We start from the raw sequence: 13,273 nt of genomic DNA on the forward strand, positions 1-13,273 counted from the left end.
GTGAAGCAAAACGGATATCGGGATGAATGATTCCACATAAATAATTAAAATCCCGGGAAAAAGGAAAAAAAAAAAAAAAAAAAAAAAAAAAAATGATTCGGGAATTCGATATTCGGTAACACCTCCTGTATATATACTCACCTTGATGAAGACTGTGAGCCAACACAAATTTGGGTTTATTCAACCGGGCCAAACGTATTTTTTACCCGTTTTTAGGATGAACGAGAGATTCTCAATTAATCCCGATAGAAAAATATTTTTATTTGCGTAATCGGTTTTTAGAGTTTAACAAATTGATTGCGTATATATTTGGAATGGAATCCACGGGAAAGGCATCAGGAGCATCATCAGGAATTTCTCGAGTAATTTGAAATGAAACCATTAACCGCATGGTTCCGAAAGGAAGCACTCTCAACCATGTCCTGTATCGTGCCCTACTGTGACAGTGTAGAAGCGGAGAACCGCATGCGAGATATTCCATCGAGTCGAACGCTGGCCAAGCGATGGCTACAGGCCATTCAAATGGGATGTCAATTGGCGATCACATCCCGGAACGGGTCACTGGCTAGGTCTGGGAAAGTTTGTGACAAGCATTTCGATGACACTGACCGAAGATTCTCAAATGAAGCTTACTCTGAACCGACGATATTCTACGACAGGTAATATTTTATGAAAACCTTTAAACGAAAGGTAACAAGATTGTTTTTACATGTATTTCCAGGGAAGGAAATTTAACGATCGTTGCTACATGCCGAATATGTTTTCTATTTTTTCTGGAAAAGGATATGATTTTGTGCAGGGATTTCATCAAACAACTTACAAATGAAGCAATTGATCGTAGCCTTCCGGAAACAATCGGAAAATTGTTTGGTTTGAGAAGCAAAACCAATGCTTCAATTTGCTTCCCTTGTGCTGCTAACATTCAACTGATACAAACGATGCAACCTCTGTTTGAAAATTTCAAGCTTTCTAATGAATCACTTAAGCAAATCATTAACCATGAGATCCAAGCCGAAAATTCGACAGCGCGCCCGAAACGTATGAATGATTTAGAGAAGGATGGCCCGGCTGAATTAGAACGATCGGTGTTTGAGATTGGCTCAGAGAATCAACCGTTCATAGTATTGAATCAGAAGTGCTACCTCTGCAAAGTATGTTTTTCGTCGAAATTGGAACTTCACAATCATTTAATTCAACATCATCCAAAAAGTGCTGAATTTCGCTGCAATGTCTGTCAGAAAATGATGTACGATGTTGAAATTTTTAACCGCCATTTGAGCAGCCACAGTGAAGAGGAATTGTTTCGAAATGGCATCGATTGTTTTAGTATAACCAATCACCGAGTCATATTAGAAAAACGGAAAAGTATAATTTATTCTCCCAATTCTTTGCTGGAATGTAGGAATTGTGATATGACTTTCCGGATGGTTGGTGAATTAGGAAAACATTCGTTAGAAGTTCACGGCGATGATAAACCGTACGCTTGTCCTCATTGTGAACTTTCTTACGCAAATAATGGAGCGCTAAGACGGCACATCAGCGAAATACACGAGAATCAACCGCGCATGAACAAAATAACAAACCAATTCAACTGCTTTCTCTGTAAAATGAGATTTCTGAATCGAACGGATTTAACAACCCATATTAGTGGTGCACATGGCAATGAAGAATATCCTTATTTGGAATGTCCAGATTGTCCTAGAACATTTATATGTAGACAATCACTAGTACAACATCGTAACATACATACTGATAAATATGTGTGCAAAAAATGTGGCAAACATTTTTCGAATTTTAAAGCTTTACAAACTCATCGTGATGGCGTTCACTCTAGGTCGCCTAATTTCCGATGCGACATTTGCAAACAGCTTTTTACCACAGGCACAGGGTTACAAAGTCATCGAAAAAAGCACTTTCGAAAATCATCAAACGAGTGTGAAATTTGTCGGATGATTTTCATAAACAAGTACTCATTAAACTGCCATCGTCAGACCCATTTAGACAAGCACGATCTAACTTTTGTTTGCAGCGAATGCAATGAAACGTTTATAACGAACGATGACTTACGACACCACCGCCAAAGCTCACACCCGAGGCAACGCTTATGCGAGATCTGTAATCGCAGTTTTCCAAACATGTCGGCTTTGCGTCAGCACAAGATACTTCATATAACGACGGCGGATTTCGAATGCCACGTATGCCACAAATCGTTCAAGACTGACCGTTATTTGTCGAATCATTTGAAAGCGGTACATCCGACAAGAATGAAACGTTCTTGACCTGTTCTAAACTTTAATGAATTTGTTCCGAGGATGTTCGCCGATGGTTTAATAAACATTTTGGATGCTTTCCATCCTAATAATTTGTTTGGCTACAAACTACAGTTTTCATGATAACTTTTGAATCGCCTTAAAACTGTTATTGATATAATAAAAGATAGAAATAAAACCTATACACAACAGTTATACAATTTAATATGCTTCGAAATATTTTTTTAGAGCAATCATATTTGATGAATCACTACAAGAATTCGTTATAACAGTCGCCGTTTTAGCAATTGATGCGCCATCTGTTGTTCAATAGCTCACCTTATTTCCATTTTGCATGTTTTATGGATAAAATTTTAGTTTGGCCCGATCAGCGTGTGAAGGTCTAAAACATAACAATCTTCAAACAAAGCAAGACCGGCATACCGGTCAAGTGAAAAATTGATCAACTATCTTGTTAAAATACTGTTAAACTATAATTTAAATTTTTGATTCAAGTGCAGCTTCTCGAAGCCCTAACTTAAACTTATGTTTCTATCGTTTATTAAACATATTACTGTCAAGCTGCGCAACGTTCAATACAAGGCGGTTTTTCATAGCATTTAATAAGCTCGTATCATATTACAAGAAACAAGTCAAGTGCTGGCCAACACGTATTTTAATTCGGTATCGAATTTTGAATACGGCGAATGCGCCAAGACCTTTGTTTTGAGAAAAACGCATTCCAAGTTTCAGAAAATAAAATCCATTTCCTATTTAGCTGCGTACAATCATTTTCCTAAATAAGTCACTAAAACGCTTTCAAATTGATTTAATTTTATCACCCGATCGATCAATATAGCTTTCCCGTACTTATTACTTCAAAAAATTAATAAATATAACTGTGGGCCCTTTTACCACAGGCTGGTGCTCTCATTTTGTTCATTCGCCAAATTGGAGCGCCCTTTTGAATTGCAGAATGACTGTTCGCCTTTTGGATCACTCATTAAATAAGCGATATTTAAGCAAATTTCGGCTTAAAAGCGGGTCCAAATGATCACATTAACACATTAGCACATTCAACGATCTTATAAATGCTGATTTGTGCTTCTCCTCTTCCTGGGAAAACAAATTTCAAAAACTTCAATGCCCTTTTTCCATCTCGAAATAACTATTGGCCCTTTTGTTCGCGACGAAATTTTGAGGGGAAATGGGCGAATGAACTGTGGGATTACACACGCATAAAAAAAGCTATTCGCCTTATTTAAAAAATGAGATTTAACTTCACTAAAATAAGAAAAATCAAAAGGAGATCATATTTTCGGATGTAAAATAAAGAGTTTAACGCATTTATGTGATTATCTGGATTTGTTTACAGTTGGCGCATTCGCCGTATTCAAAATTCGATACCGAATTATTACGGCGCGTTCGTAAATTGATTTTTTTGGGTGATGCATCAGTCGATTGATTTGTTTGGTAGATGTCAAATCACTTTCCATATGCTTTTGCATACGTTTGTTTGGAATTTACGAACGCCAGCATCGATAAAAAAAATCACTTCGATAGAAAAAATCAATTTACGAACACGCCGTTATTTTTTAAATACATAACCTAACAATCTGTTGTTTTGAACATAATGTGATTGACAAAGCTGTTTCCGGTACCTTGAATAAAGGAGAATACGTCAACTAAGGTAATTTCATAAACATTAAAATGTTTTAAACTCGCTTATTATGTTTCTTTTAAGCTTTGTATTGTTCATAAATTGATTAATCCATTTTTTTTTAGCTTGGTCACGTAAATTCAATTGATAAAGAGGAAACTGGCCCTAAAAATGCCCTGTATAGTGCCGACCTGCTCGGCCAAAGTGCCCGATCGTCGATTGCGAACTTTTCCAAAGCATCCCGTGCTCGTCAACCGCTGGTTGCAAGCCCTCCGGGTGGGATGTGAGCTGCAGGATGTTCCTCGGGGTATGCGTTCAGCCAGGGTGATGAAAATTTGCGATGAGCATTTCGAGGAAGCAGAATCGGACGTGATAAGTAAACGTTACCTAGAACCGACACGTTTTCGAAACAGGTAAGATATGAAGCAAATTTAAGAGGCATCACATAGCTTGTTTTAAACTGTGATATTGTATTTCAGCAAAGGTGCGATCAGTTACGTTTCGAGTTGTCATATGTGTCAGCAATTTTTCTCACTAACGAATATGCTGGATTGCGAAAGAATTAAGAGAAACGTTTTCAGAGATCGTAAGCACAACTTCAACTTCAATACGATTGATAAAGTGCTATCATCAGATGGTAAACTATCTCGCTTTGTATGCTTATCATGTACAGCCAACATTGAGATCATGCATCGTGCTCAACTCGCCATTGATAGTTCTTTCAAGTCGTATAAGTCACTGGAGCGCAAAATAGACATAGTGATCGAGGTCCAGAATTCCATATCTCAAGCCAAAAATGCTGGGAATGAATGCCCAACTATTAATATAACCTCAGAATCCGAAAATCAAGATTCGGACGTTGAAATTATCAAGGACAATCAGGCTTTAGAATTGGATATTGAAAACATAACAAGTAACCCACCTACTGTAATGCTTGTTGAAAAATGTTTCATCTGTACCGTCAGCTTTTCTACCGAACTTCAATTACGGAATCATTTGATCGAACAACACGGAAAAACAGGCACTCAACAATGTGAGGTTTGCGGTGAGAGTTTTCTAGAGCTGATTGATTACAACACCCATTTGGAAATGCACCCGATAGGAAGCACGGATCAGGGCATCAGCGATAATTGTAGAAAAAGCTCCAATAACGTGATTCCAGAGAGTACAACGATTAATAGAAAACCTACACCGAGAAGACCTATAATCAATCATTTCCCTCCTAACAGCTTAATCCAGTGCAAGATCTGTGATAAAAGTTACCGACTTATGAGCGAACTTGACAAGCATGCTCGCGAAAATCACGAAGGGGACAAACCGTTTGCGTGTCCCACTTGTGATTATCGTTTCAAGAGTAGCAAAAGCCTTCGAAAACACGATTCGATTGTACATCATAACGTACCGCGCACCAATTACCCATCAGGCTCAGTCAAATGTTTAATTTGTTCAATCAAGTTTATCAAAACATGTGATTTAGCTACCCATATTCAAGAGAGCCATTCCGGAGAAGAATATCCGTATTTGAAATGCACAGATTGTATGCTAACATTTGATTGTAAGAAAAAATTGAATTATCATATGCTCTTGCACACAGGCCGATATGTGTGCCAGATTTGTGGGAAACACTGCAATGGCGCGGGACCATTAAGGGTGCATCTGAGAGATCGCCACTCGGATGAACGAGGCTTCGAATGTGAGTTCTGTAAAGCAAGATTCAAAACAAATACCGTGCTGCGTCTGCACGTGGAGCGAAAGCATAAGGAAGAAAGAAACTTTAAATGCGAAATTTGCCAGAAAGCTTTCAAAACTTTATATAATCTCAATTCCCACAAGAAGATACATTTCAAAGAAGGAAACTTTTCATGCGAAATATGCCAAAAGGTTTTTCCCAGAAAAAGTTATTTGAAGGATCACCGTAAGTCACATTCAGAACCAGAATATCAATGTGACATTTGCAAGAAAAAATTCAGAACTAAAAGTAGTTTGGAATATCATCTTTCGAATAAGAACCCTGAGGTCACAAAGAAGAAGTTTGAATGTAAGCTGTGCAATAAATTCATGACCACGAAAAGCAATTTGATAGCACACTTTAAGTCACATGGACATAAGAGCAAAAAAGGAAAAAATAATTTCCGATCGTAACAATCTTTGTTGGTTCTGCATCTATAATTGATTAGAGCTGGATGTGTGCCTTGAAACAGTATGCAGTGGTTTTTTTTTAAATCAAATACATTTCGTGTTAAACAAATAATTAAGATGGAATAATTTTTACATATAAACATCTTAACCTTTGAAGAAAATTTTCTATGAAAATAAATGGGATCTCAATAGGTTCACCTAAAAGAAACGGAGTTTTTTTTCTTAAAGAGAAAGTTTATTTGAGACCAATTTTGTATTTTTGTTTTAAGGGGTTTAACATACAATTTATCTTATTCCAGGAATAAAATTTGGAACTCAAAAAATTTCATTTTCTGCTTCCCATATTCAAGCTGAATATTGTGTACGATTATCTGAAATTATATATTTTGGTTGACACGGCCTGAGGTTGTCAGTTAACGATACGTTTAGTATTGACACAAGAAATTGTAGAAACGTCCAAAAGTCACGGTGATTTATGAAAATTATTACGTAAACGGATTTATAATAGTGCGTATAATCTGCCTAACATAAAAGGTTTCTCAAACTCTGCCGATCGACACTTAAAAGATCGATATTTGGTATTCGGTAGGTGGATTCCAACCAATGTGGTGGAATCCAACCTGTATGCACATCTCAGGTGGCGATGGAAATCCCGTGCTAAGTGTTATGCCGTTTTCGTTTTCTCCACAAGCGCGGGGCAAAACTTTTTCTGAATAAACAAACAGAATCGTTACCCGGGACGATGCAAATATATGGTTGCTATACTCTTCTTCTTCTTCTGAGCGAAGTTGTCTTCTGACAACCTCGATTGTGTCGAAACCGACTCAAACACCCGGATTTTTAACAATCTTCGTGGGCTTATTTCTTCAAAGCCATGTCGAACCGTCGCTCTTGAAATTCGTCTATAAACTGATTTTGCTTGTCTACTCAATGCGCGTCGTATTCAGCGATGTCACTGTTGTATTTGAACCACCCTGTTATGTTACTTCTTACTACCCTATGATTTCTATGTAAATAAACAGTCATTATTAGATACTCGACAACACCACATGTCTTTGTAAACATGGTGTCAAAAGTGGGCATTTTTTCGATTTAATGTCTCAGTAACGGGTTAAAGTCGCGATTTAATCGTAGTACGTTTAATTCGGTAACAGTATCCGTAATAAAAATCGCGACGCGAAGCGGAATCGGGAAGATTTTAACCGAGAAAATTTACGGCACAAACCTAACCTTAAAATGGCCAACATACCAGTTCCAGTACCGCTGAAGTTGGGCGGTGACGACGGAGAGGCGATAAAAATATTCCGGCTGCAGTGGAAATACTACGCCTTAGCCACGGAGGTAGCGAAAAAGGCGGCGAATCAGCAAGTCGCGACCCTGATGGCGGTCATGGGAATAGAAGGTGTGATGCTAGTTGAGGAATTGCAACTGACGGAGGAGGAGCTTGCGTTGCCGGATGAAATTTTATCTCGGATCGAGCAGCATTTGAGACCACAACGTGACCGACGGATGGAGCGTGCCGAGTTCAATGCGATGTGCCAGGAGGAAGAAGAAAAAATAGAAGATTTTGTGAAACGGCTTAAAAAGAAGGCGACCAGCTGTGGGTACACCGCGGCTCAGCAGGAAGATCTGCTTAAAGATCGAGTGATAGCTGGTGTGCGAGACCATCAGACGAGAAAGGAGCTACTCAAGGCTGGTGATATTCCGGTGGATGACATGGTGAAAAAAGTCAAGGAGCATCAACAAATCGAAGAGCTGGCACGAAAATACGAACGAATGTCAGTCACGAAGGATTCTGCCAGGGAAACTTTCAAGTTGACAGCTACAATGAAATTTGTAAACAAGTGTAAGTACTGCGGCGGAAAACACCCGAAAGATAAAAAAAAATGCCCAGCGTTCGGAAGTAAATGCCGCGCATGTGGGAAGCTGAACCACTACAAAGCAGTTTGTCGTGCGAATCGTGTGAGGAATGGACCCAGGAACAAAAACATCCGACAAATGGAAGATAGCTCTGGAAGTGCGGAAAGTTCAGATGACGAGGAAGAATGTGAGTACGTGGACATTGCCAAGGTTGACGGTGAACAAATGAAGGACGCTGGAAAAATTATGGTGCAGCTAAGAGTAGTGAATTGCACTGGAGCACCAAAGCCTCTGGACATACAAGTCGATACAGGAGCCAGAGTGAACGTGCTTTGCTATAGAGATCTGATGCGGATGTCACCAAATGCGAAGATTTTTTCCACGAAAATCAAATTGAGGTGTTACTCGGGAAAAATAATAGCGCCGAAAGGAAAAGTGAACTTGGACGTTGAGTTAAAAGATGGCTCCAAGTCACTAACTTTTGTGATTGTCAAGAAAACAAGACCACCGTTGCTGTCGTCACAATCGGCAATCGACCTTGGAATCATCAAAGTACAGGATATATACAATGTGACCGCTTTGCATCAGAGCTGTGATGGGATCCTCCGTAAGTACCATGACGTTTTTGAAGGTGACGGTGTATTCCATGGGAAATTCAAAATTGAAATTGATGATTCCATTACAGCGGTCCAACAAAAAGCACGACGCATTCCTCTCGCATATCTCCCGGAGTTGAAAACCAAGATAGAGGATTTAGAGAAAAGAGGAATAGTTGAACCGGTCAACAGACACATGGAGTGGCTGAGCAATCTCGTGCTAGTTAAGAAAGGCGACAAATTACGGCTGTGCCTGGATCCGGCGGAACTAAACCAGGCTATAAAACGTATGAATCATCAGATCCCGACGATAGAGGAGCTGCTTCCGGAGTTTGCTAAAGCGAAAGTGTTCACGGTACTCGACGCAAAAAACGGATTTTGGCATTTGGATCTAGATGAACGGAGCTCGGATTTGACGGCCTTCTGGACACCAATGGGTGTGTATCGTTGGAAGAGGATGCCATTTGGGATTTCATGCGCTCCTGAAGTTTTTCAAAAGGCACAACAACAGATTATTACCGGGCTTAGAGGCGTACGTTGTTTAGCAGATGACGTAGTAGTTTTCGGTTGTGGTGACACAATGGAGGCAGCCATGCTCGACCACAATCGAAATTTGGAAGCAGTATTTCTACGATGCAGAGAAAGAGGACTCAAGCTGAACAGAGCAAAAGCAAAGGTGGCGTTATCGTCGGTGCCATTTTTCGGACATATTTTGACGGACAAAGGAGTTAAACCAGATCCGGGCAAAATATCTGCTGTTTTGGACATTCAACCTCCAGGAAATAAGAAAGAGCTGTTGACTTTTTTGGGACTAGTCACCTACCTGGGGCGATTTCTTCCGAGGTTGTCTGAAGTTAGTGCTCCACTTCGAAGGCTCACCCGTGACACAGCAGAGTTCGAATGGAATCAAGAGGCGGCAGATTGTTTTCGATTAATTAAGCGGTTGGTGACAGAGGCACCCATATTGCGCTATTACGATCCAACTGAACCGCTAGTTATTCAATGCGACGCAAGCATGCTGGGAGTTGGATGTGTTTTACTTCAACTAGGCAGACCGGTGGCATACGCCTCACGAACTCTGAGCAAGACGGAAAGAAATTATGCTCCTATTGAACGGGAATGCTTGGCAATTGTGTTCGCGTGCAAGAGATTTGATCAATATGTGGCAGGAAGGTTTGCAGTCGTAGAGTCCGATCACAAACCTTTAGAGGACATTTTCAAGAAGCCAATAACAGATGCACCGCTACGTCTTCAAAAAATGAGAATGACGCTACAACGTTACGACATATCAGTTCGGTACCGAAAAGGTAGTGAAATGCATATAGCAGATTTGCTATCAAGAACGGCCATACCCAGCGAAAGGACCCAACAAAGCGACAAAGTGGAAGCGGCATTTCAAGAAATTGCTGAAGTCAATGTTGTTGAGTTTATCAGCGTTTCGGATGAACGATTTGGAGAGATAGCGACTGAAACCAGAAAGGACCGAACTTTGTATACACTATTGCAATTGCTAATCGATGGATGGCCAGAAAATAAAGCTGATTTGGAAGATGAGATGTACGTTTACTGGGCAATAAGATACGATCTTTCAACGTGTCAAGGAGTTATTTTCAAGAGTGGCAGAGTGCTAGTGCCAAAAAGTCTACGAAAGAAGCTGCTAGATAATTTACACATGGCGCATCTAGGTATTGACTATACGCTTCGTGCAGCACGAGAGTCATTCTTCTGGCCAGGGATGACCGATCAGATTACAAATTATGTCCGAAACTGTGAAGTTTGTATGGAGTTTAGCAGTAATCAGTGCAAACCTCCCATGACCACGCACCCTATACCAGAGTACCCATTTCAGCGAGTAAATATTGACCTGGGCGAAATAAAGACTGGCAACAAGAAGTTAACTATAATGGTTACAGCTGATAGTTTCTCAGACTTTGTCGAAGTAGATTTCTTAAGCGACTCTAAAACCAATACGATTGTGAAAATCTGCAAACGTAATTTTGCACGACATGGAAGTCCGGAGGTAGTGGTCACAGATAACGGACCACAGTTCGACAACGTAGAATGGAGGGAATTTGCACGAGAATGGGATTTTATGCCAGTAACGTCATCTCCGTATCACGCCCAGGGAAATGGAAAAGCAGAATCTTCAATAAAGGCTATGAAGCAGCTGTACAAAAAGTGCGTTAAAAGTGGAGCTGACTTTTGGAGAGCTCTACAGCAGCATCGTAATACTCCGAATGCTGTAGGATCCAGTCCGAACCAAAGACTGTTTTGCAGAACTACTCGAAGCACCGTACCAATCATCGCGAACCGACTGAAGCCGCCCAAGTCACAGGATGTAGAGGAAAGTATTCGACACAAGAGAGCTATTACCAAAATGAGTTACGACAAAAGAGCAAAGAAGCTGCCAGAGTTACAAGTTGGAGCAAAAGTGCTGGTTCAACGTAGACCGGATCTTCACTCAACGTGGGAGAAAGCAGTTCTGTTGCGGCGACTCGAGGATCAGTCATGCGAAGTTGAAATGAGCGATGGCGCGATATACCGTAGAAGTGCGGTTCACGTGAAACCCGGCAAACGAAACGAACAAACATCTGAAGTGGTGAAGCCAGTGCGACAGGAGGAGGCTGAACGTTTACATCCGATGTGTATTACGAAGGAGTCAGTAGAGCAGAACAGCGAAGATGATCGAGAGTTGCCTAATCCAGAGAAGCAGCGTGTTTATGGCACTATCAACGCAACTGGGGATAAAACGACACTGCCACGACAGGATCAACGTTTTTCTTCAAGCGTTGACCAGAGCGGCTCAACTGACGAGAAGGGTTTTCCGGAGATTCCTGCAGAGCGACCTAGAAGAGAAGTGAAAAAACCATCAAGATTTTCAGATTTTGTCATGTAAAATTTTTCTTTTTCATATAATTATTGTTATTACTTTTTCGAAAAGGGAAGATGTTGTATTTGAACCACCCTGTTATGTTACTTCTTACTACCCTATGATTTCTATGTAAATAAACAGTCATTATTAGATACTCGACAACACCACATGTCTTTGTAAACAGTCACATTTAAATCTGTATTTCCGAGGCAAAATATCTTTTTTATCTGTATCATATCTCAAAAATCTGTATTGAAATCTGTATCTGAAATCTCGTTTCCGTATACTAATGCTGCAATACGAATGACGTGTGTATAACGCATAATGCGCTGAATTGGATTGCGCTTATGATTTTTACGGACTGTTAAATCATTGTTAATTCTGTCACTTTGCTACACGAAAATTGCTACTTGTACGAATTACTGCGAAATGTGTCCTTGGGTTTAACAATCAGTTGGGATAACAAAATTATGTCAAAAGTCTCTGTAATAAGCCAATTTCTTCACATAGTTAGGTATATTCACAATATACTGCTACAAGAATGTCCAGGGCCGTAAGCCAATAACATTTAACATAGCATTGTAAGTTACGATTCGTGTAATGTAATGTTCAATTTTTGTAAAAGATTCTCAAACATAGGATTCAATCTGTTTCCAAACCCTAGTTTATCGTTATACACTGTGTATTTCTATAGTCCCGATCCCTGATCTGGAAGATTTTTCAAATTTGTGTCTGAGACAATTCAAAATAGCTTGAACGAAGAAGATTAAGGAGATTACTATCAATTTTCTCAAATTTGCATCAAAATATTGTTAAAAAAAATTAATTTTCTGAAAATCTGTATAAAATCTGTATAAATTTCCAATTATCTGTAACCTGTATATACAGATTCTTGGTTTGAAAATTTCGAAAAAATCTGTATGATTACAGAAAAATCTGTATATGTGGTAACGCTGGTCGTATTCATTGTCAACTCTACACATAGTTAGTGCTGCCAATATTACAATTGTACATTTATTCTACTCTATTCTTATTTCCTACAGATTGGTGGCCCAGTAACAGAGAATATATGGCCATTTTCGTGAGCAACTAGCCAGACGGCTAGCAGCTGTGCTTGGCAACGGGATAATCATTAGGATATATTGACAGTTCTACACGAACACCACCTTAGCAGAAGGCCTCAGCCCTAACCTCAAACCATGGGAGAACAGAATTTGCGTTTTTGAGAAGGGCGCATGATAAACGCGATATTCCAGTACTAATATTGACAAATTCGCCCTGTGGAAAGCGATGCACAGATGTTCATGTTTTGATGTTTTTGGGTGTTCAGGAGTGCCAAGTTCATTGATATTTGGAAGATGATTAGATTTTTTTAGTTGAATTGTTTTTATTGAAAAACCTTTTCATGAATACTGAGAATTTGCAGCTTTCCCGTAGATTTCTATTCGAATGTGAAATTAAAAGCATCATTTATCTGAACGAAATAACCACTGTCTGTTTTGCACACTTAAACGATGTAGCGAATTGTGGTTATGTTTAAAATAATCAGAGCATGTAGGTGATTTTTTTCAAAGTCCACATCATTCACTGCTACAAAAAAGTAAATCAATGAAAGCCCCATTAATTGATTGAATGAATTCAAACATTTAGCTGTTGATAGTTCAAAAATTTAATCAATTCAGAAATATTATGATTAGTTTAAAACATGCAACTGATTTTAATAACGCACCTAGCATCACTGGTGAGCCGCCAGCAAATCAAAATTTGAGGTTATGGCTGAGGCCAATTTTGCGTCAATACTATTGTCCGTATATACCCTTATATAGTATCTGTACCTTAGTTTTGTTATGTTGTTTATAAGTTCAGTCTAGCTTTCTTGACAAAATCAGTAACTTTT

The 13,273-nt window shown here is 39.4% G+C and overlaps 3 protein-coding genes across 3 annotated transcripts; all 3 read left to right on the top strand.

Annotated features, from left to right (window-relative positions):
• Positions 1-286: 286 nt before the first annotated feature.
• On the top strand, positions 287-2,441 carry LOC129742135 (zinc finger protein 59-like). The gene is made up of 2 exons (XM_055733979.1): positions 287-659; positions 722-2,441. The coding sequence occupies exons 1-2, from the start codon at positions 373-375 to the stop codon at positions 2,277-2,279; spliced, it is 1,845 nt and encodes a 614-aa protein (XP_055589954.1). The 5' UTR covers positions 287-372; the 3' UTR covers positions 2,280-2,441.
• A 1,239-nt stretch (positions 2,442-3,680) lies between these two features.
• LOC129742115 (zinc finger protein 626-like) lies at positions 3,681-6,224 on the top strand. Its single transcript, XM_055733963.1, has 3 exons — positions 3,681-3,939; positions 4,035-4,322; positions 4,389-6,224. The coding sequence occupies exons 2-3, from the start codon at positions 4,081-4,083 to the stop codon at positions 6,049-6,051; spliced, it is 1,905 nt and encodes a 634-aa protein (XP_055589938.1). The 5' UTR covers positions 3,681-3,939; positions 4,035-4,080; the 3' UTR covers positions 6,052-6,224.
• Positions 6,225-7,284: 1,060 nt separating this feature from the next.
• LOC129758277 (uncharacterized protein K02A2.6-like) lies at positions 7,285-11,400 on the top strand. Its single transcript, XM_055755759.1, has one exon. It carries the CDS (start codon positions 7,285-7,287, stop codon positions 11,398-11,400), a length of 4,116 nt encoding a protein of 1,371 aa, XP_055611734.1.
• The last annotated feature ends 1,873 nt before the right edge of the window (positions 11,401-13,273 follow it).

Source organism: Uranotaenia lowii, chromosome 1 (assembly GCF_029784155.1).
Source record: "Uranotaenia lowii strain MFRU-FL chromosome 1, ASM2978415v1, whole genome shotgun sequence".
NCBI classification, from domain to species: domain Eukaryota; kingdom Metazoa; phylum Arthropoda; class Insecta; order Diptera; family Culicidae; genus Uranotaenia; species Uranotaenia lowii.

What these genes read in the sequence shown, in the direction of transcription:
- LOC129742135 (XM_055733979.1), top strand. Translation starts at nt 373, where the DNA reads ATGAAACCATTAACCGCATGGTTCCGAAAGGAAGCACTCTCAACCATG. An exon ending in CCGACGATATTCTACGACAG is followed by an intron (nt 660 to 721) that starts GTAATATTTTAT and finishes ATGTATTTCCAG; the next exon opens with GGAAGGAAATTTAACGATCG.
- LOC129742115 (XM_055733963.1), top strand. Translation starts at nt 4,081, where the DNA reads ATGCCCTGTATAGTGCCGACCTGCTCGGCCAAAGTGCCCGATCGTCGA. An exon ending in CCGACACGTTTTCGAAACAG is followed by an intron (nt 4,323 to 4,388) that starts GTAAGATATGAA and finishes ATTGTATTTCAG; the next exon opens with CAAAGGTGCGATCAGTTACG.
- LOC129758277 (XM_055755759.1), top strand. Translation starts at nt 7,285, where the DNA reads ATGGCCAACATACCAGTTCCAGTACCGCTGAAGTTGGGCGGTGACGAC.